Consider the following 22,661-nt stretch of genomic DNA (forward strand, 5'->3'; position numbering starts at 1 on the left):
TCTCATTTGGTATCAGCCATTGATTGAGGTGCTGGGTTTGGGCCTGCCACTTTTGGACTCTCGCTTGCTGGGGTGTTCCAGCGAGTGTCTCTGTAGATCTTAGAAAACTATGTCTAGATTTAAGTCGTTGGCGTGCTGGCTGATATCCAAATGGGATGGGCTGGAGATGTCTCTGCCTTGGTCCTTTCACTATTGGTTGCTACTTCCCGGCAGATGTCAGGTGGTGCAATGCCGGCTAAGCAATGTAATTTCTCCAGTGGTGTGGGGCGCAGACACCCCGTGATAATGCGGCAGCCAATGGAGCTCCTTGAACAGGAGGGTTGACCTCTCTCTGTAATGGGCCCCGGTTAACATCCTGGCTGCTGCCCGTTGTACCAATTGGAATTTCCCAGCCGTTTTCAAGGGCAGCCCCACGTAGAGCGCATTGCAGTAATCCAGTCTAGAGGTGACTAAGGCATGGACCACCCCGGCCAGATCAGCCTTAGCGAGGTAATAGATGCATGGCCATACAGCCCGGAAAACTTACAGCAACCCGTTGAATCTGGCCACGAAAGCCTTTGACAATCGGTCTTGGTTGCTGTTTGAGCCCAGAGGCCTTTGGGAGACTCTCCGCCCCGAGGTCACGGCTGAAGCCCAGAACTAGGTCAGCCATCTTGGTCAGGTCAGAGGTCACAAGCGTGGTAAACAAGGGTAATCCAGGATCAGGGATCGAGACATGAAGTAGGGCAAGGTGCTCAGGAATGGCGCAGGTGGCCCAGGGACTGAGGGACCTCTCGCCTCACCTGCCGGGTTGAGAAAGGCGGAGAGGGTCAAGGCCATCCTCCATCCCTCCCAAAGGAATGTATCTTCAGGAGACGATGGAATGGCAAGATCCAGAGCCCTAGGCCTTGTGGGTTTTGGACAGTTTAGGGCATCGTGTCTCAACCTGAGGGCTGGGGGGGGGGCTAGATGGCCATCTTATTGTTGCTATCACGTAGAGACTGGATGGCCATCTGTTGGGAGGGCTTGGGCAGAAGGGGTTTGGACTGGATGGCCCCCTTGAGAATATCTTCAACCTCTAGAATTCTATGATGTGGTGATGATGATAATGTAGAGGCTGGATGGCCATCTGTCGGGAGGGCTTTGATTGTGTCTGGATGGAAGTGGACTAGATGGCCCTTGTCAGGAGGGCTTTGATTGTGCCTTTCCTACTTGACAGAAGGGGGTTGGACTGGATGTCACCCGTGATGATGATGATGTAGAGGCTGGATGGCTATCTGTCGGGAGGGCTTTGATTGTGCCTTTCCTGCTTGACGGAAGAGGTTTGGACTGGATGGCCCTTGAAGGTCCCTCTCAATACTAGGATTCTGTGGTTCTGTTGTTGTTGTTACCATTAGGTAGAGGCTGGATGGCCATCCGTCAGGAGGGCTTTGATTGTGCCTTTCTGCTTGACAGAAGCGGGTTTATAGGATTATATGGTTTGATGATGATGATGATGTTGTAGAGGCTGGATGGCCACCGGTCGGGAGGGCTTTGATTGTGTCTGGATGGAAGTGGACTGGATGGCCCTTGTCAGGAGGGCTTTGATTGTGCCTTTCCTGCTTGACAGAAGGGGGTTGGACTGGATGTCACCCGTGAGAATGTCTTCAAGCTTTAGGATTCTATGGTTCTGTTGTTGTTACCATTAGGTAGAGGCTGGATGGCCATCCGTCAGGAGGGCTTTGATTGTGCCTTTCCTGCTTGATAGAAGAGGTTTGGACTGGATGGCCCTTGAGGGTCCCTCCTAATACTAGGATTCTATGGTTCTGTTGTTGTTGTTGTTACCATTAGGTAGAGGCTGGATGGCCCTCCGTTAGGAGGGCTTTGATTGTGCCTTTCTGCTTGACAGAAGCGGGTTGGATTGGATGTCACCCGTGAGAATATCTTCTAACTTTAGGATTATATGGTTTGATGATGATGATGATGATGATGTTGTAGAGGCTGGATGGCCACCGGTCGGGAGGGCTTTGATTGTGCCTTTCCTGCTTGATAGAAGAGGTTTGGACTGGATGGCCCTTGAGGGTCCCTCCTAATACTAGGATTCTATGGTTCTGTTGTTGTTGTTGTTACCATTAGGTAGAGGCTGGATGGCCCTCCGTTAGGAGGGCTTTGATTGTGCCTTTCTGCTTGACAGAAGCGGGTTGGATTGGATGTCACCCGTGAGAATATCTTCTAACTTTAGGATTATATGGTTTGATGATGATGATGATGATGATGTTGTAGAGGCTGGATGGCCACCGGTCGGGAGGGCTTTGATTGTGTCTGGATGGAAGTGGACTGGATGGCCCTTGTCAGGAGGGCTTTGATTGTGCCTTTCCTGCTTGACAGAAGGGGGTTGGACTGGATGTCACCCGTGAGAATGTCTTCAAGCTTTAGGATTCTATGGTTCTGTTGTTGTTACCATTAGGTAGAGGCTGGATGGCCATCCGTCAGGAGGGCTTTGATTGTGCCTTTCCTGCTTGATAGAAGAGGTTTAGACTGGATGGCCCTTGAGGGTCCCTCCTAATACTAGGATTCTATGGTTCTGTCGTTGTTGTTGTTACCATTAGGTAGAGGCTGGATGGCCCTCCGTTAGGAGGGCTTTGATTGTGCCTTTCTGCTTGACAGAAGCGGGTTGGATTGGATGTCACCCGTGAGAATATCTTCTAACTTTAGGATTATATGGTTTGATGATGATGATGATGATGATGTTGTAGAGGCTGGATGGCCACCGGTCGGGAGGGCTTTGATTGTGTCTGGATGGAAGTGGACTGGATGGCCCTTGTCAGGAGGGCTTTGATTGTGCCTTTCCTGCTTGACAGAAGGGGGTTGGACTGGATGTCACCCGTGAGAATGTCTTCAAGCTTTAGGATTCTATGGTTCTGTTGTTGTTACCATTAGGTAGAGGCTGGATGGCCATCCGTCAGGAGGGCTTTGATTGTGCCTTTCCTGCTTGATAGAAGAGGTTTGGACTGGATGGCCCTTGAGGGTCCCTCCTAATACTAGGATTCTATGGTTCTGTTGTTGTTGTTGTTACCATTAGGTAGAGGCTGGATGGCCCTCCGTTAGGAGGGCTTTGATTGTGCCTTTCTGCTTGACAGAAGCGGGTTGGATTGGATGTCACCCGTGAGAATATCTTCTAACTTTAGGATTATATGGTTTGATGATGATGATGATGATGATGTTGTAGAGGCTGGATGGCCACCGGTCGGGAGGGCTTTGATTGTGTCTGGATGGAAGTGGACTGGATGGCCCTTGTCAGGAGGGCTTTGATTGTGCCTTTCCTGCTTGACAGAAGGGGGTTGGACTGGATGTCACCCGTGAGAATGTCTTCAAGCTTTAGGATTCTATGGTTCTGTTGTTGTTACCATTAGGTAGAGGCTGGATGGCCATCCGTCAGGAGGGCTTTGATTGTGCCTTTCCTGCTTGATAGAAGAGGTTTGGACTGGATGGCCCTTGAGGGTCCCTCCTAATACTAGGATTCTATGGTTCTGTTGTTGTTGTTGTTACCATTAGGTAGAGGCTGGATGGCCCTCCGTTAGGAGGGCTTTGATTGTGCCTTTCTGCTTGACAGAAGCGGGTTGGATTGGATGTCACCCGTGAGAATATCTTCTAACTTTAGGATTATATGGTTTGATGATGATGATGATGATGATGTTGTAGAGGCTGGATGGCCACCGGTCGGGAGGGCTTTGATTGTGTCTGGATGGAAGTGGACTGGATGGCCCTTGTCAGGAGGGCTTTGATTGTGCCTTTCCTGCTTGACAGAAGGGGGTTGGACTGGATGTCACCCGTGAGAATGTCTTCAAGCTTTAGGATTCTATGGTTCTGTTGTTGTTACCATTAGGTAGAGGCTGGATGGCCATCCGTCAGGAGGGCTTTGATTGTGCCTTTCCTGCTTGATAGAAGAGGTTTGGACTGGATGGCCCTTGAGGGTCCCTCCTAATACTAGGATTCTATGGTTCTGTTGTTGTTGTTGTTACCATTAGGTAGAGGCTGGATGGCCCTCCGTTAGGAGGGCTTTGATTGTGCCTTTCTGCTTGACAGAAGCGGGTTGGATTGGATGTCACCCGTGAGAATATCTTCTAACTTTAGGATTATATGGTTTGATGATGATGATGATGATGATGTTGTAGAGGCTGGATGGCCACCGGTCGGGAGGGCTTTGATTGTGTCTGGATGGAAGTGGACTGGATGGCCCTTGTCAGGAGGGCTTTGATTGTGCCTTTCCTGCTTGACAGAAGGGGGTTGGACTGGATGTCACCCGTGAGAATGTCTTCAAGCTTTAGGATTCTATGGTTCTGTTGTTGTTACCATTAGGTAGAGGCTGGATGGCCATCCGTCAGGAGGGCTTTGATTGTGCCTTTCCTGCTTGATAGAAGAGGTTTGGACTGGATGGCCCTTGAGGGTCCCTCCTAATACTAGGATTCTATGGTTCTGTTGTTGTTGTTGTTACCATTAGGTAGAGGCTGGATGGCCCTCCGTTAGGAGGGCTTTGATTGTGCCTTTCTGCTTGACAGAAGCGGGTTGGATTGGATGTCACCCGTGAGAATATCTTCTAACTTTAGGATTATATGGTTTGATGATGATGATGATGATGATGATGATGTTGTAGAGGCTGGATGGCCACCGGTCGGGAGGGCTTTGATTGTGTCTGGATGGAAGTGGACTGGATGGCCCTTGTCAGGAGGGCTTTGATTGTGCCTTTCCTGCTTGACAGAAGGGGGTTGGACTGAATGTCACCCATGAGAATGTCTTCAAGCTTTAGGGTTATATGGTTTGATGATGATGATGATCATGATGTAGAGGCTGGATGGCCATCTGTCGGGAGGGCTTTGATTGTGCCATTCCTGCTTGACAGAAGGGGGTTGGACTGAATGTCACCCATGAGAATGTCTTCAAGCTTTAGGGTTATATGGTTTGATGATGATGATATAGAGGCTGGATGGCTATCTGTCGGGAGGGCTTTGATTGTGCCTTTCCTGCTTGACGGAAGAGGTTTGGACTGGATGGCCCTTGAAGGTCCCTCTCAATACTAGGATTCTGTGGTTCTGTTGTTGTTGTTACCATTAGGTAGAGGCTGGATGGCCATCCATCAGGAGGGCTTTGATTGTGCCTTTACTGCTTGACAGAAGGGGGTTGGACTGGATGTCACCCATGAGAATATCTTCAAGCTTTAGGTTTATATGGTTTAATGATGATGATGGTGATGATGATGATGATGTTGATGTAGAGGCTGGATGGCCATCTGTCGGGAGGGCTTTGATTTTGCCTTTCCTGCTTGACAGAAGGGGGTTGGAGTGGATGACCTTTTAGGGTCCCTTCTAATATTAGGATACTATGGTTCTGTTGTTGTTGTTACCATTAGGTAGAGGCTGGATGGCCATCTGTCTGGAGGGCTTTGATTGTGTCTCGATGGAATTGGACTGGATGGCTCTTGTCTGGAGGGCTTTGACTGTGCCTTTCCTGCTTGACAGAAGGGGATTGGACTGGATGTCACCCATGAGAATATCTTCAAGCTTTAGGGTTATATGGTTTGATGATGATGATGATGATGATGATGATGATGATGTAGAGGCTGGATGGCCATCTGTCGGGAGGGCTTTGATTGTGCCTTTCCTGCTTGACAGAAGGGGGTTGGACTGGATGTCACCCATGAGAATATCTTCAAGCTTTAGGGTTATATGGTTTGATGATGATGATGATGATGATGATGATGATGATGTAGAGGCTGGATGGCCATCTGTCGGGAGGGCTTTGATTGTGCCTCTCCTGCTTGACAGAAGGGGGTTGGACTGGATGTCACCCATGAGAATATCTTCAAGCTTTAGGGTTATATGGTTTGATGATGATGATGATGATGATGATGATGTAGAGACTGGATGGCCATCTGTCGGGAGGGCTTTGATTGTGCCTTTCCTGCTTGACAGAAGGGGGTTGGACTGGATGTCACCCATGAGAATATCTTCAAGCTTTAGGGTTATATGGTTTGATGATGATGATGATGTAGAGGTTGGGTGGCCATCTGTCGGGAGGGCTTTGATTGTGCCTTTCCTGCTTGATAGAAGGGGGTTGGACTGGATGGCCCCAGAGGTTCACTTCCAATACTAGGATTCTATGTATCTGTTGTTGTTGTTTTTGTTGTTGTTGTTCCTATTAGGTAGAGGCTGGATGGCCATCTGTTGGGAGGGCTTTGATTGTGTCTGGATAGAATTGGACTGGATGGCCCTTGTCAGGAGTGCTTTGATTGTGCCTTTCCTGCTTGACAGAAGGGGGTTGGAGTGGATGGCCCCTGAGGTTCACCTCCAATACTAGGATTCTATGGTTCTGTCATTGTCGTTGTTACCATTAGGTAGAGGCTGGATGGCCATCTGTTGGGAGGGCTTTGTTTGTGTCTGGATAGAATTGGACTGGATGGCCCTTGTCAGGAGGGCTTTGATTGTGCCTTTCCTGCTTGGCAGAATGGGGTTGCACTGGATGGCCCCTGAGGGTCTCTTCCAATACTAGGATTCTATGTTTCTGTTGTTGTTTCTGTTGTTGTTGTTCCTATTAGGTAGAGGCCGGATGGCCATCTGTCGGGAGGGCTTTGACTGTGTCTTCCTGTCTGGCAGAATGGGACTGGACTGGACGGTCCGTGTGTTTCCCTTCCAGTTCTATGACCCTACTGGCCTCCCTTCCCATTACAGATGTGGGGCATTGCCGAGCTCTCTGCTGACCGAGCCTTGTTGTCCCCCTCAGGGTCCGCCCCAATCGAGGAGGAGGTGTCCCGGTGGCCGCGGAAACGGGGTCCGTCCCCGCTCTGCCCGCGATGGCCGCCCTTCCCGGGAAGCGCAGCCGGCAGCAGGCGTGGCCGGAGGAGGAGGGCGACCGGGAGCACGGCCTCTACAGCCTGCACCGCATGTTCGACATCGTGGGCACCCACCTGACCCACCGCGACGTGCGCGTGCTCTCCTTCCTCTTTGTGGACGTCATCGACGACTACGAGCGGGGCATGATCCGCAGCGGGCGGGACTTCCTGCTGGCGCTGGAGAGGCAGGGCCGCTGCGACGAGACCAACTTCCGGCAGGTGCTGCAGCTCCTGCGCATCATCACCCGCCACGACCTGCTGCCCTACGTCACGCTCAAGCGCCGGAAGGCCGGTCAGTCGCCTGCTCCTTTCTCTTGAATTGTGCATGTTGCACAATTCAAAATATCGATTCCTTCAAATAATCCAGGCGAGATCTCTCTATCTTTCTCTCCTTTCAGATAGAAAAATAGAGAGATCTCGCCTGGATTATTAGAAGGAATCGATATTTTGAATTGTGCAACATGCCGTTAAATATCTATATAAATAAAAATGTAATGTAAGGCGGTATAGAAATACTGCAAATAAATAAATATAATAGTAATAATAACAATAATGTAGTACATAGGGTATAGTAATATATATTTAATTATAATTCATAGTGCTCGCTGTAACCTGCAATGTCATTGGAGGGAGGGTTTGTGATGGAAGCATGTTGATGTATCGCAAGCTGTTCACAGCGAAAATGGACTCTGAAGAAAGGTCTTGTCTTGTCTTGATGAATTAAGATCGATGGGTGAGAACGGACAGTGTTCCCTCACTTACCGCGGGTGTTACGTTCCAGGACCACCCTCAAAAAGTGAAAATCCACAAAGTAGGGGCATTATATGTAATATCTCACGTTGGCAAGCATATTTTATATTTTATACTTTTTTATATTTTATTTTTTGTATTTTATTTTATTTTTATATTTTATTATATTTAATATTTCATTTTTTAATATTTTATTTTTTATATTTATATTATCTTATTTTATTTTTATCTTATTTTATCTTATTTTATTTTTGATATTATTTCTTATTTTTATATTATTTTTATCTTATTTTATCTTATTTTATTTTGATATTATTTCTTATTTTTATATTATTTTTATATTATTTTTAATATTATTTTATATTTTACCATATATTTTATCAAGTGGCTGCTTGGGGTGTTCCTATTGGCCGAGGCTCAAAAGGGGGCAGCGCTTGGCCTTCCGGGCTTCTCGATTGTCCTCGGCTGTGCAGATAATTTTTTATATTTTATTTTATTTTTTATATTATTTTATATTTTATATTATTTTTTATTTTTAATATTATTTTATATTGTTTTATTTTACCGTATATTTTATCGAGCGGCTGCTTGGGGTGTTCCTATTGGCCGAGGCACAAAAGGGGGCGGGGCTCGGCCTTCCGGGCTTCTCGATTGTCCTCGGCCATGTAGATTTTTAAAATATTTTATTTTATTATTTTTACATTATTTTATTTTATTTTTTATATTATTTTAGTTTTTAGATTATTTTTAATATTATTTTATATTGTTTTATTTTACCCTATATTTTATCGAGCGGCTGCTCAGAGTGTTCCTATTGGCCGAGGCACAAAAGGGGGCGGTGCTTGGCCTTCCAGGCTTCTCGATTGTCCTCAGCCGTGTAGATTTTTTTTTATTTTTACATTATTTCATTTCATTTTTTATATTATTTTTATATTATTTTATATTATTTTATATTTTTAATATTATTTTATATTTTATATTTTATTTTTATATTATTTTTATTTTTAATATTATTTTAAATATTATTTTATATTTTATATATATTTTATTTTTCCATATATTTTATCGAGTGGCTGCTCGGGGTGTTCCTATTGGCCGAGGCACAAAAGGGTGCGGGGCTCAGCCTTCCGGGCTTCTCGATTGTCCACGGCCATGCAGATATTTTTTTATATATTATTTTATATTTTATTTTTACATTATTTTATTTTTTATATTTTATTTTTATAATTTAATTTATTTTATTTTTATTTTTATATTATATTATCTTATTTTTTTATATTATTTTTTATATTTTATATTTTATATATTTTTTATTTTACCATATATTTTATCGAGCGGCTGCTCGGGGTGTTCCATTATTTTTAATATTATTTTTAATATTATTTTATATTTTATATATTTTTTATTTTACCATATATTTTATCGAGCGGCTGCTCGGGGTGTTCCATTATTTTTAATATTATTTTTAATATTATTTTATATTTTATATATATTTTATTTTACCATATATTTTATCGAGCGGCTGCTCGGGGTGTTCCTATTGGCCGAGGCACAAAAGGGGGCGGGGCTCGGCCTTCCGGGCTTCTCGATTGTCCTCGGGCATGTAGATTTTTTAAATATTTTATTTTAATATTTTATTTTTACATTATTTTATTTTATTTTTTATATTATTTTAGTTTTTAGATTATTTTTAATATTATTTTATATTTTATATATTATATTTTACCATATATTTTATCGAGCGGCTGCTCGGGGTGTTCCTATTGGCCGAGGCTCAAAAGGGGGCGGCGTTCTGCCTTCCGGGCTTCTCGATTGTCCTCGGCCGTGCAGATATTTTTTTATATTTTATTATATTTTGTATATTATTTTTATATTATTTTATTTTCTATATTTTTTTATATTATTTGGGCTTCTCGATTGTCCTCGGACGTGCAGATATTTTTTTTATATTTTATTATATTTTGTATATTATTTTGTATATTATTTTATTTTCTATATTTTTTTATATTATTTGGGCTTCTCGATTGTCCTCGGCCGTGCAGATATTTTTTTTTATATTTTATTTTATTTTTTATTTTTACATTATTTTATTTTTATATATATTATTTTTATATTATTTTATTTTTATATTATTTTATATTTTTTAATATTATTTTAATATTATTTTAATATTATTTTTAATATTATTTTATATTGTTTTATTTTACCATATATTTTATCGAGCGGCTGCTCGGGGTGTTCCTATTGGCCGAGGCACAAAAGGGGGCGGGGCTCGGCCTTCCAGGCTTCTCGATTGTCCACGGCCATGCAGATATTTTTTTATATATTATTTTATATTTTATTTTTACATTATTTTATTTTTTATATTTTTTTATATTTTATATTATTTTTATATTATATTATCTTATTTTTTATATTATTTTTTATATTTTATATTTTATATATATTTTATTTTACCATATATTTTATCGAGCGGCTGCTTGGAGTGTTCCTATTGGCCGAGGCATAAAAAGGGGCGGCGCTCGACCTTCCGGGCTTCTCGATTGTCCTTGGCCGTGCAGATATTTATTTTATATTTTATTTTATTTTTTATATTATATTATCTTATTTCTTATATTATTTTATACTATTTTATATTATTTTATTTTTTGTATTATTTTTATTTTATTATATTATTTTTATATTTTTTTTATTTTTTATATTATTTTTAATATTATTTTATATTTTATATATATTTTATTTTACCATATATTTTATCGAGCGGCTGCTCGGGGTGTTCCTATTGGCCGAGGCCCAAAAGGGGGCGGGGCTGGGCCTTCCGGGCTTCTCGATTGTCCTCGGCCGTGCAGATGACGCTCCTTCTTCCTTCTTGCAGTCTGTCCGGACCTCGTCGACAAGTATTTAGAAGAGACCTCCATCCGCTACGTGACGCCGCGAGCCCATAGTGGCACCAAGCAGGTCCCTGCCCATCAACACAAATCTGGTGAGACCCCCAACCTAGACCCTTGGGTCCTTTTCGAGCTGTGTATCCCACGGTTTCTCCCATTTTGAGAGCATTCCCTCCTCCTGCATGGAGTCAACGTGTTGTCGAAGGTTTCACGACCGGAATCACAGGGGTGTTGTTGTTGTGTGGTCAATGTATCCTGGCAGCATTTTCTCCTTTTCCCGTTTTACCTGCATCCTCAGAATGCACTTTAACTATTCGTTGGATTGCGCTCTGAACCAAATTTGGCACAAATACCCAATACTGGAGTTGCTGGGATTTATAGTTCACCTAAAATCAAAGAGCCTTCTGAACTCCGCCAATGATGGAACTGAATCAAACAGGGCACACAGAATTTCCATGACCAAGAGAAAATACTGGGAAGGTCTGGTGGACATTGACCTTGAGTTTTTTGGAATTGTAGTTCACCTACACCCAGAGGTGAACTCAAGCAATGATGGATCTGGATCAAACTTGGCACAAATACTCAATAGGCCCAAATATGAACACTGGTAGAGTTTGGAGAAAGTAGACATTGCCATTTGGGAGTTGTAATTGTTGGGATTTATCGTTCACCCGTAATAAAATAGCATTCTGAACCCCACCGATAGAATTGGACCAAACTTTCCACACAGAACCCCCATGACCAACAGAAGATACTATGTTTTCTAATGGTCTTTGGCGACCTCTCTGACACCCCCTCGCAACCCCCATGGGGGTCCCGACCCCCAGGTTGGGAAACACTGCTTTAAAGATTTCAGCAGGGATCCCATCAGGTCCGCTGGCTTTGGGGAGATGGCGGCGGGGTATAAATAAAGTCTTATTATTATTATTATTATTATTACTGGCATCTTCAAAGGATCTGATGGGGGTTTGTTTTGGGAAGTTTGGTAATATCGCTTAGGTAATTTCTAACAATGTTTTAAAGGGAAAAGCCAGTCTTTGCTTTTTGGTTTTTTATGAATGCTCCCATTAGAAATGCATAAGGATGTGGGTGAACTACAATTTCCGTAATCGTGCGTCAATCCTTCCCCAACCCCGCCAGTATTCAAAGTTAGCCATGTTGGCTCTGTGTGCCAAGTTTGGTCCAGATCCATCGTCAGCTGGGCTCGGTTATCTCCGGAGAAGGGTGAACTACAACTCCCAGATTCCCCAAACCCTGCCAGTATTCACAGTTGGCCATGTTGGCTCTTTGTGCCAAGTTTGGTCCAGATCCATCGTCAGCCGGGTTCGGTTATCTCTGGAGAAGGGTGAACTACAACTCCCACATTCACCAAACCCTGCCAGTATTCAAAGTTAGCCTTGTTGGCTCTGTGTGCCAAGTTTGGTCCAGATCCATCGTCAGCTGGGTTCGGTTATCTCTGGAGAAGGGTGAACTACAACTCCCAGATTCCCCAAATCCTATCAATATTCACAGTTGGCCATGTTGGCTCTGTGTGCCAAGTTTGGTCCAGATCCATCATTCACTGGGTTCAGTATTCTCTGGAGAAGGGTAGACTACAACTCCCAGATTCCCAGGGCAATCGCCCCCAAATCCTGCCAGTATTCACAGTTGACCATGTTGTTCTGTGTGCCAAATTTGGTCCAGATCCATCGTCGGCTGGGTTCACTGTTCTCTGGATGCAGGCGAACTACGACTCCCAGATTCTGACCACATTCACCCCAAACCCTGCCAATATGCAGTTGGTCATGTTGGTACTGTGTACCAAGTGTGGTCCAGATCCGTTGTTGGCTGGGATCGGTTTTCTTTGGAGAAGGGTGAACTACAACTCCCAGATTCCCAGGGCAATCACCCCCAAACCCTGCCAGTATGCACAGTTGGCCATGTTGGGTCTGTGTAGTAAGTTTGGTCCAGATCTGTTGTTAGCTGGGCTCAGTGGTCTATGGATGCGGGTGAACTACAACTCTTGGAAATCAAGGTCAGTTCCTCCCAATCCCCTCCAGTTTGTTCAGTTGGTTATGGGGCTTCTCTGTGCCAAGTTTGGTCCTGATCCATTGTTGGTGGGGGATCACAGTTTCTCTGGATGCAGGTGAGCTATAACTCCCATAAATCAAGGCCGGTGCCCCCTAAATGTCTCTAGTAGGTTCTGTTTGTCATGGGGAGTCTCTGTGCCAAGTTTGATCTAGGCCCGTCATTTGTGTGGTTTGCAGTAGTCTGTGAAAGTTGGAGCTGATTCAAGTGAAGGTACTGCAAATCCCATCATCAATGATCCATCCTCCCCCAAACTGCACCAGGACGTAAAGTGGGTCATGGGAGGGTCTATGTGCCGAGTTTCGTCCAGGTCCGTCTTTTGCGAGGGTTGCAGTGCTTGTTTGAAGTTGGATCAAAAGTGAGTGAAAGTACAGCGTACCCCATCATCCATGGTCCGGCCTCCCCAAACCTCACCAGGATGTAACATGGGTCACGGGGTTTCTGTGTACCAAGTTTGGTCCAGGACCGTCATTCGTGAGGGTAGTAGTGGTCATTTGAAGCTAGATCAAAAGCGGGTGAAAGTACTGCGTACCCCATCAGCTATGGTCCAGCCTCCCCAAACCACACCAGGATGCACCATGGGTCATGGGGTTTCTGTGTACCAAGTTTGGTCCAGGTCTGTCATTTGTGAGGGTCATTCGTGGGATTTCTGTGTACCAAGTTTGGTCCAGGTCCGTCATTCGTGAGGGTAGCAGTGGTCATTTGAAGCTAGATCAAAAGTGGGTGAAAGTACTGCGTACCCCATCATCCATGGTCCAGCCTCCCCAAACCACACCAGGATGTACCATGGGTCATGGGGTTTCTGTGTACCAAGTTTGGTCCAGGTCTGTCATTCGTGAGGGTCATTCGTGGGATTTCTGTGTACCAAGTTTGGTCCAGGTCCGTCATTCGTGAGGGTTGCAGTGGTCATTTGAAGTTAGATCAAAAGTGGGTGAAAGTACTGTGTACTTTCACCCACCATCATCTATGGTCCAGCCTCCCCAAACCGCACCAGGATGTACCATGGGTCATGGGGTTTCTGTGTACCAAGTTTGGTCCAGGTCCGTGATCCGTGAGTGTCATTCGTGGGGTTACTGTGTACCATGTTTGGTCCAGGTCCGTGTTTCGTGCGGGTTGCAGTGGTCATTTGAAGTTAGATCAAAAGCGGGTGAAAGTACTGCGTACCCCATTATCTATGCTCCAGCCTCCCCAAACCACACCAGGATGTACCATGGGTCATGGGGTTTCTGTGTACCAAGTTTGGTCCAGGTCTGTCATTCCTGAGGGTATTTTGTGAGGTTTCTGTGTATCAAGTTTGGTCCAGGTCCGTGTTTCGTGCGGGTTGCAGTGGTCATTTGAAGCTAGATCAAAAGCGGGTGAAAGTACTGCGTACCCCATCAGTTATGCTCCAGCCTCCCCAAACCACACCAGGATGTACCATGGGTCATGGGGTTTCTGCGTAACAAGTTTGGTCCAGGTCCGTGATTCGTGAGTGTCATTCGTGGGGTTACTGTGTACCAAGTTTGGTCCAGGTCCGTCATTTGTGAGGGCTGCAGTGGTCATTTGAAGTTAGATCAAAAGCGGGTGAAAGTACTGCGTACCCCATTATCTATGGTCCAGCCTCCCCAAACTGCACCAGGAAAGTGGGTCATGGGGTTTCTGCGTACCAAGTTTGGTCCAGGTCCGTGATTCGTGAGGGCCGCAGTGGTCATTTGAAGCTAGATCAAAAGCGGGTGAAAGTACTGCGTACCCCATCATCCATGGTCCAGCCTCCCCAAACCCCACCAGGATGTAACATGGGTCATGGGGTTTCAGTGTACCACGTTTGGTCCAGGGCTGTCATTCGTGAGGGTCATTCGTGAGGTTTCAGTGTACCATGTTTGGTCCAGGTCCATGTTTCGTGCGGGTTGCAGTGGTCATTTGAAGTTAGATCAAAAGTGGGTGAAAGTGCTCCGTACCTCATCATCCATCGTCCAGCCTCCCCAAACTGCACCAGGAAAGTGGGTCATGGGGTTTCTGCATACCAAGTTTGGTCCAGGTCTGTCATTCCTGAGGGTATTTTGTGAGGTTTCTGTGTATCAAGTTTGGTCCAGGTCCGTCATTTGTGAGGGCTGCAGTGATCATTTGAAGCTAGATCAAAAGCGGGTGAAAGTCCTGCGTACCCCATCATCCATGGTCCAGCCTACCCAGACTGCACCAGGACGTAAAGTGGGTCATGGGGTTTCAGTGTACCAAGTTGGTCCAGGTCCGTCATTCGTGAGGGTTGCAGTGGTCATTGGAAGTTAGATCAAAAGCGGGTAAAAGTACTGCGTACCCCATTATCCATGGTCCAGCCTCCCCAAACTGCACCAAGTAAGTGGGTCATGGGGTTTCTGCGTACCAAGCTTGGTCCAGGTCTGTCATTCGTGAGGGTCATTTGTGGGGTTTCCGTGTACCAAGTTTGGTCCAGGTCCGTCATTTGTGAGGGCTGCAGTGATCATTTGAAGCTAGATCAAAAGCGGGTGAAAGTCCTGCGTACCCCATCATCCATGGTCCAGCCTACCCAGACTGCACCAGGACGTAAAGTGGGTCATGGGGTTTCTGTGTACCAAGTTTGGTCCAGGTCTGTCAGTCGTGAGGGTCATTCGTGAGGTTTCAGTGTACCACGTTTGGTCCAGGTCGATCATTCATGAGGGTTGCAGTAGTCATTTGAAGTTAGAAACCCCATGACCCATGTTACATCCTGGTGGGGTTTGGGGAGCCTGGACCATGGATGATGGGGTACGTAGGACTTTCACCCGCTTTTGATCTAACTTCAAACGACCACTGCAACCCTCACAAATCACGGACCTGGACCAAACTTGGTACACAGAAACCCCATGACCCATGTCACATCTGGTGGGGTTTGGGGAGGCTGGACCATGGATGATGGGGTACGAAGTACTTTCACCCGCTTTTGATCTAACTTCAAACGACCACTGCAACCCTCACGAATGACGGACCTGGACCAAACTTGGTACACAGAAACCCCATGACCCATGTCACATCCTGGTGGGGTTTGGGGTGGCTGGACCATGGATGATGGATTACACAGTACTTTCACCCGCTTTTGATCTAACTTCAAACGACCACTGCAACCCTCACAAATCACGGACCTGGACCAAACTTGGTACACAGAAACCCCATGACCCATGTCACATCCTGGTGGGGTTTGGGGAGCCTGGACCATGAATGATGGGGTACGTAGGACTTTCACCCGCTTTTGATCTAACTTCAAACGACCACTGCAACCCTCACAAATCATGGACCTGGACCAAACTTGGTACACAGAAACTCCATGACCCATGTCACATCCTGGTGGGGTTTGGGGAGCCTGGACCATGGATGATGGGGTACGCAGTACTTTCACTCACTTTTGATCTACCTTCAAACAACCACTGCGACCCTCACGAATCATGGAGCTGGACCAAACTTGGTACACAGAAACCCCACCAATGACTCCCATGAATGACAGACCTGGACCAAACTTGGTACACAGAACTCCATGACCCACATCATCCATGGTCCAGCCTCCCCAAACCGCACCAGGATGTAACGTGTCATGGTTGGTCGTGTCAGGAGCGACTTGTGATGGACCTGGACCAAGTTTGGTCCAGGTCCGTCATTCGTGAGGGTTGCAGTGGTCATTTGAAGTTAGATCAGATGCCCATGAAAGTACAGTGTATCTCATTATCTATGGTCCAGCCTACCCAGACTGCACCAGGACGTAAAGTGGGTCATGGTTGGTCGTGTCAGGAGCGACTTGTGACGGACCTGGACCAAGTTTGGTCCAGGTCCGTCATTCGTGAGGGTTGCAGTGGTCGTTTGAAGCGAGATCCAAAGCGGGTGACAGTACTGCGTCGTTGTGTACTCGTTTTCCGAGGGCCGTGGGAGCATTTCCGCCCTTGAGCCTCTTCCCCGCTTGTGCCTTGCAGTGCCTGCCCACCACCCGCTGGTCTGCTGCTCCTCTTCGGGGCCCCAAATCTGTCCCAAGAGGTCCGGGCGGGGAAGGGCCCTCCTCAGTAACCAGCGGAAAAGAAGGAAGTCGGTGACGCCGGACCCGAAGGACAAACAGACGTGCGGTAAGGGCCTTTGGAGGGGGGAGAATGAGGAAGGAAGGAAGGAAGGGAAAGGAAGGAATGGAGAAAGAAAAGAGGGAAGGAGGAATAAAAGGAAGGAGGGGAGAGAAAGGAAAATGGAAAAGGAGTGGAGAATAAAGAAGGAAGGAAGAGAAGAGGAAAGGGGAAAGATATAGGGAAGGGAAGAAAGAAAAAGAAGGGAAGAGAAAGGAAGGAAGAAAAAGAGAAAGGAAGGAATACTATGGAAAGAGCAGGGAAGGTATATGAGGAAAGGAAGGAAGAAAACAGAGTGAAGATGTTTGTAGGAAAGGAAGGGAGGAAGGAAAGGGCGGAAGACAAAGGGAAGGGGAAATGAAGGGAAATGAAAGAAAGAAAAAGAGGGGGGAGAATGAGAAAGGAAGGAAGAAAGGGAAAGGGGAAAAAAAGGGAAAGAAAGCAATGGAGAAAGAAAGAAGGGAAAGAAAGGCATGGAGAAAGGAAGAGTATGGATAGAGCAGGGAAGGTATATAAGGAAAAGGAAGGAAGAAAAGAGAGTGAAGATGTTTGTAGGATAGGAAGGTAGGAAGGAAAGGGCGGAAGACAAAGGGAAGGGGAAAAGAAGGGAAAAGAAGAATTGAGGAGGAAGGAATGGAGAAAGAAAGAAGGGAAACAAAGGAATGGAGAAAGAAAGAGGGAAGGAGGAATAAAAGGAATGAGGGGAGAGAAGGGAAAATGGAAAAGATATAAGAGGAGGGAAAGAAAGAAAGAAAGGAGGGAGTGGAGAATAAAGAAAGAATGAAGGGAAAGAGGAAAGATATATGGAAGGGCAGAAAGAAAAAGAATGAGAAAAGAAGGAAGAAATAAGGGATAGAGAAAGAAAAAGAAGTGAAAGGAAGTAGGGGAAGAGCAGGGAAGGTATATGAGGAAAGGAAGGAAGAAAAGAGAGTGAAGATGTTTGTAGGAAAGGAAGGGAGGAAGGAAAGAGCTGGCCCAAAGAGTTACCATTGAGACCTAGGCCTGCTCAGAGTTGGAGAACGGAGTAAGCAGTTAGCCAATCGTCGGAATAGGGCACTAGCGATATTCTCCTTTGTTGACTTCGCTTCTCACTGCGGCTTTCCTTGCAGACATCCGCTTGCGGGTGCGGGCCGAGTACTGCCAGCACGAGACGGCCCTGGAGGGCAACGTCTTCTCCAACAAGCAGGACCCGCTGGAGCGGCAGTTTGAGCGCTTCAGCCAGGCCAACACCATCTTGAAGAGCCGGGACCTGGGCTCCATCATCTGTGACATAAAGTTCTCGGAGCTGACCTACCTGGACGCCTTCTGGCGCGACTACATCAACGGCTCGCTGCTGGAGGCCCTGAAGGGGGTCTTCATCACGGACTCCCTCAAGCAGGCGGTGGGCCACGAGGCCATCAAGCTCCTGGTCAACGTTGACGAGGAGGATTACGAGGTGGGGCGCCAGAAACTCCTGCGGAACTTGATGCTCCAGACGGCCCCTTGAACGGCAGCCGGCCGTTCCCCCTCCCTCCCCTTTCGTCCTCTCGGATGGATTTTTTAATTATTTTTTCCTCCCCCCTTTGCAAAAAAACCCCCCACAACAAGGAGAAAAGAACCACGGAAACCAACCCAACCTCCTTCCATGATGTCTCCTTCGAGACCTTATGTGAGGGATACGTGCTACTATTGTTGGTTTCGCTTTTCGGTTGGAAAAAAAAACGGGAGGCAGGGAAACGTCCGGAAGGCCCCGTTCTGTTTCCTCGAGTCTACTTTCCCTGTCGGCCATTTTGAAAGTCAACTGGAAGCAGGGAGGCACCCGGAAGGTGTTACTTTATAAACAGGAAGGAAAAGTTACATAAGTTTGTATCCCTGTCCACCATTTTGAAAATCAATGGGAGGCAAGGGATTTTCCGGAAGGGCCCATTGCCTACATTTACTTTGGTCTCCTTTCCCTGTCGGCCATTTTGAGAATCAGTGGGAGGCAGGGGAACTTCCAGAAGGGCCCATTGCCTAGATTTATTTTGCCCTCCTTTCCTTATCGGCCATTTTGAAAGTCAACCGGAGGCAGGGAAACACCCGGAAGACCCTGTTACCTAAGTTCCTATCCCTGTTGGCAATTTTGAGAATCAACGGGAGGCAAGGGAACTTCCGGAAGGGCCCATTGTATAGATTTATTTTGGTCTCCTTTCCCTGTTGGCCATTTTGAAGGTCAACTGGAGCCAGGGAAACACCCGGAAGGCCCCGTTGCCTAACTTCCTTTCCCTGTCGGCCATTTTGAGAATCAAGGGAGGCAGGGGAACTTCCGGAAGGGCCCATTGCATAGATTTACTTTGGTCTCTTTTCCTGCCGGCCACTTTGAAAGGTAACCAGAGGCAGAAAAACACCCGGAAGATCCCGTTAGTCAAGTTCCTTTCCCTGTCGGCCATTTTGTAAATCAGTGCAAGGCAGGAAGGCCCCATTGTCTGTAATCTCTCTTGAAAATCAGTGGAAATGTAGATAAAAGCGTGGAAGGCCTCGCTGCCTCTCAGGTTTCGCTAGGTCTCTTTTCCCTGTCGGCCATTTTGAAGAAGAGAGAGAGAACTTTAGGAGGCCCCACTGTCAGCCATTTTGAAGCTCAGTTAGGAAGCAGGGATTCTTCTGGAAGGTCCCGCTGCCTCTTAAGGTTGCCCTTTCCTGGTTGGCCATCTTGAAAATCAGGAAACAGGGAAACTTCTGGAAGATTTCCTTAGGTCTTTCTCTGTTGTCCATTCTGAAAAGCGATGGCAGAGGGAGAACTTCCAGAAGGCTCCATTGTTGGCCATTTTGAAGATCAGTGGGAGGCAGGGCAGGGATACTTCGGCAAGGTCTCCCAAGGTCTTCCCCCATCGGCCATTTTGAAGAGCGACAGGAGGCAGAGAACTAAGAGTAGGTCTCATTGTCGGCCATTTTGAAAATCAATGGGAGGTAGGGAAACTTCCAGAAGGTTTCCTGAGGTCTTCTTTCCCTGTCGGCCATTGTGAAGAGTGACGGGAGGGCGAGAACTTCTGGAAGTCCCCATTATTGACCATTTTGAAAATAGATGGGAGACAGAGATACTTCTGGAAGGTTTCCTGAGGCTGTCTTTTCCTGTCAGCCGTTTTGAAAAGGGCAAAAACTTCCAGAAGGCCCTGTTGTTGGCCATTTTGAAGCTCATCAAGAGGCAGGGATACTTTCCAAGGACCTTCTTTCCTTGTCGGCCATTGTGACGGGAGGGTGAGAACTTCTGGAAGGCCCTATTGCCAGTCATTTTGAAAATTGACGGGTGGAAGGGATATTTCTGGAAGGTTTCCTGAGGCCGCCTTTCCCCGTTAGCCATTTTGAAGAGGGAGAAAGCTTCCGAAAGGCCCCGTTGTCGGCCATTTTGAAAAATGATGGGAGACGGAGATACTTCCAGAAGGTTTCCTGAGGCCACCTTTCCCCGTCAGCCATTTTGAAGAGGAAGAAAACTTCCAAAAGGCCCCGTTGTCGGCCATTTTGAAAATTGACATTAGGCAGGGATACTTCCAGAAGGTTTCCCGAGGCCGCCTTTCCCTGTCAGCCATTTTGAAAAGGGGGAAAACTTCCAAAAGGCCCTGTTGGCCATTTTGAAAATTGACGGGAGGTGGGGATCCTTCCGGAAGGTTTCCCGAAGCCGTCTTTCCCTGTCAGGCATTTTGAAAAAGGAGAAAACTTCCAGACGGCCCCGTTGTCGCCATTTTGAAAATTGACGGGAGGTGGGGATAATTCCAGAAGGTTTCACAAGGCCGTCTGTCTCTGTCGGCCATTTTGAAAAAGGAGAAAACTTCCAGACGGCCCCGTTGTCTGCCATTTTGAAAATTGACGGGAGGTGGGGATAATTCCAGAAGGTTTCACAAGGCCGTCTGTCTCTGTCGGCCATTTTGAAGAGCCTTGGCCTTTTTGTTCGCTATTTTGAAAATTTACGGGAGGCGAGGATCCTTCCAGAAGGTTTCCTGAGGCCACCTTTCCCTGTCAGCCATTTTGAAAAGGGGGAAAACTTCCAAAAGGCCCTGTTGGCCATTTTGAAAATTAACGGGAGGCCGGGATCCTTCCGGAAGGTTTCCCGAAGCCGTCTTTCCCCGTCGGCCATTTTGAAAAGGGAGAAAACTTCCGGACGGTCCCGTTGTCGGCCATTTTGAAAATTGACGGGAGGTGGGGATAATTCCAGAAAGTTTCCCGAGGCCGTCTGTCTCTGTCGGCCATTTTGAAGAGCCTTGGCCCTGTGTCGTCTTCCCTTGTGCCGTCTCTCACTCCGTTTTGATTTTTCCTTCCCGCCGCCTCCCAAAATCGAATAAGACTGTTTTGAGGTTGAAAAAAAAGATTCACGAAATCCCAAGAAAAAAAAAGAAACAAACCTGAACTTGTGACAGGGAACATGTCGTGCCAGTGTATTATCATTATGATTATGATTAATTTTTCCTTTGAAGCTGTGAGTTTTGGCGGCATTTTCGGCACCGCCAAGAGCCCGAACCTGCTCGGAAAGAGACTCCGAATCCCATCGGGTGGATTTGTATGCAATCGAGGCATTGCACCCGGCCCCGTTTCGGCGGCGCTCCCGAAGCCACATTTCCCCCTTTTGTCCCGTCCATTTCGTGTGCCTTTTCTTCCCTCCGTTCGAGGGAGCCTCGGCCCTCCAAAGACGACAAAGGAACGCCCCTCGGGGAGTACAATTACGTATACGGCGTCAGAGTCAAAAAAAGACCCAAATCTTACGTTTCGGGGGGATTATTCACTCAGTTCTTCCTTTTTCCTTGGATTGGAATCGCTCGGAAATCGTCCGAAAACGGCATCCCGATTCGTGCCGAATTTTCTGCTTCCGGTCTTGGTTTTTCAAGATAGGTTTTCCGGAGCCACTGTTAAGACGTTTCGAATTGTTCTCTCCCGTTGTGGATAAGGAATTATTTTAGGAAAGTTTACCAAACAGGTCGTTTTTCTTTACTCCCCCCCCCCCCCCCCCAAGACAGTATTGGCTCCATCCAAAAATTCCCGGGGCTCCCATTTGTTTGTGTGCGTTTGAAAGGGGAATACTAATACCTTATTGGAAACCAATTCGGGGATTTAAAAAACAAAACCAAACCCACGGTCTGTTCCATGATCCTAAACTGATCTTTGTAAAGTATTGTTTTCTTCTTTTTGGAAAAAAATATATATACCACCACCCTGCAATGAGCCACGCTCCTGAATGTGTGTCTTGCTTTTAGGTTGACAGTGTTCCCTCACTTATCACAGGTGTTACGTTCCAGGATCACCCGTGAAAAGTAAAAATCCGCAAAGTACAGACACTATACAGTGTTCCCTCACTTATCGCAGGTGTTACGTTCCAGGATCACCCGTGAAAAGTGAAAATCCGCAAAGTACAGACACTATACAGTGTTCCCTCACTTATCACAGGTGTTACGTTCCAGGATCACCCATGAAAAGTAAAAATCCGCAAAGTACAGACACTATACAGTGTTCCCTCACTTATCGCAGGTGTTACGTTCCAGGATCACCTGTGAAAAGTGAAAATCCGCAAAGTACAGACACTATACAGTGTTCCCTCACTTATCACAGGTGTTACGTTCCAGGATCACCCATGAAAAGTAAAAATCCGCAAAGTACAGACACTATACAGTGTTCCCTCACTTATCGCAGGTGTTACGTTCCAGGATCACCTGTGAAAAGTAAAAATCCGCAAAGTACGGACGCTATACAGTGTTCCTTCACTTATCACGGGTGTTACGTTCCAGGGCCACCCGTGAAAAGTAAAAATCCGCAAAGTACAGACACTATACAGTGTTCCCTCACTTATCACGGGTGTTACGTTCCAGGATCACCTGTGAAAAGTAAAAATCCGCAAAGTACGGACGCTATACAGTGTTCCTTCACTTATCACAGGTGTTACGTTCCAGGGCCACCCGTGAAAAGTAAAAATCCGCAAAGTACAGACACTATACAGTGTTCCCTCACATATCGCGGGTGTTACGTTCCAGGATCACCTGTGAAAAGTAAAAATCCGCAAAGTACGGACGCTATACAGTGTTCCTTCACTTATCACGGGTGTTA

At 46.3% G+C, this 22,661-nt stretch overlaps 1 protein-coding gene across 1 annotated transcript in view; it reads left to right on the forward strand.

Annotated features, from left to right (window-relative positions):
* Positions 1-21,785, forward strand: part of DEDD (death effector domain containing) — a 37,093-nt gene extending 15,308 nt beyond the window's left edge. The window contains exons 3-6 of the mRNA XM_067472569.1: positions 6,736-7,136; positions 10,470-10,577; positions 16,482-16,628; positions 17,729-21,785. Of these exons, the coding sequence (XP_067328670.1) occupies positions 6,806-7,136; positions 10,470-10,577; positions 16,482-16,628; positions 17,729-18,105 (963 nt within the window). The 5' untranslated portion in view covers positions 6,736-6,805 and the 3' untranslated portion in view covers positions 18,106-21,785. The remainder of the gene's footprint in view (positions 1-6,735; positions 7,137-10,469; positions 10,578-16,481; positions 16,629-17,728) is intronic.
* Positions 21,786-22,661: the final 876 nt, after the last annotated feature.

This window comes from Anolis sagrei, chromosome 12, assembly GCF_037176765.1.
Source record: "Anolis sagrei isolate rAnoSag1 chromosome 12, rAnoSag1.mat, whole genome shotgun sequence".
Lineage (NCBI taxonomy): Eukaryota > Metazoa > Chordata > Lepidosauria > Squamata > Dactyloidae > Anolis > Anolis sagrei.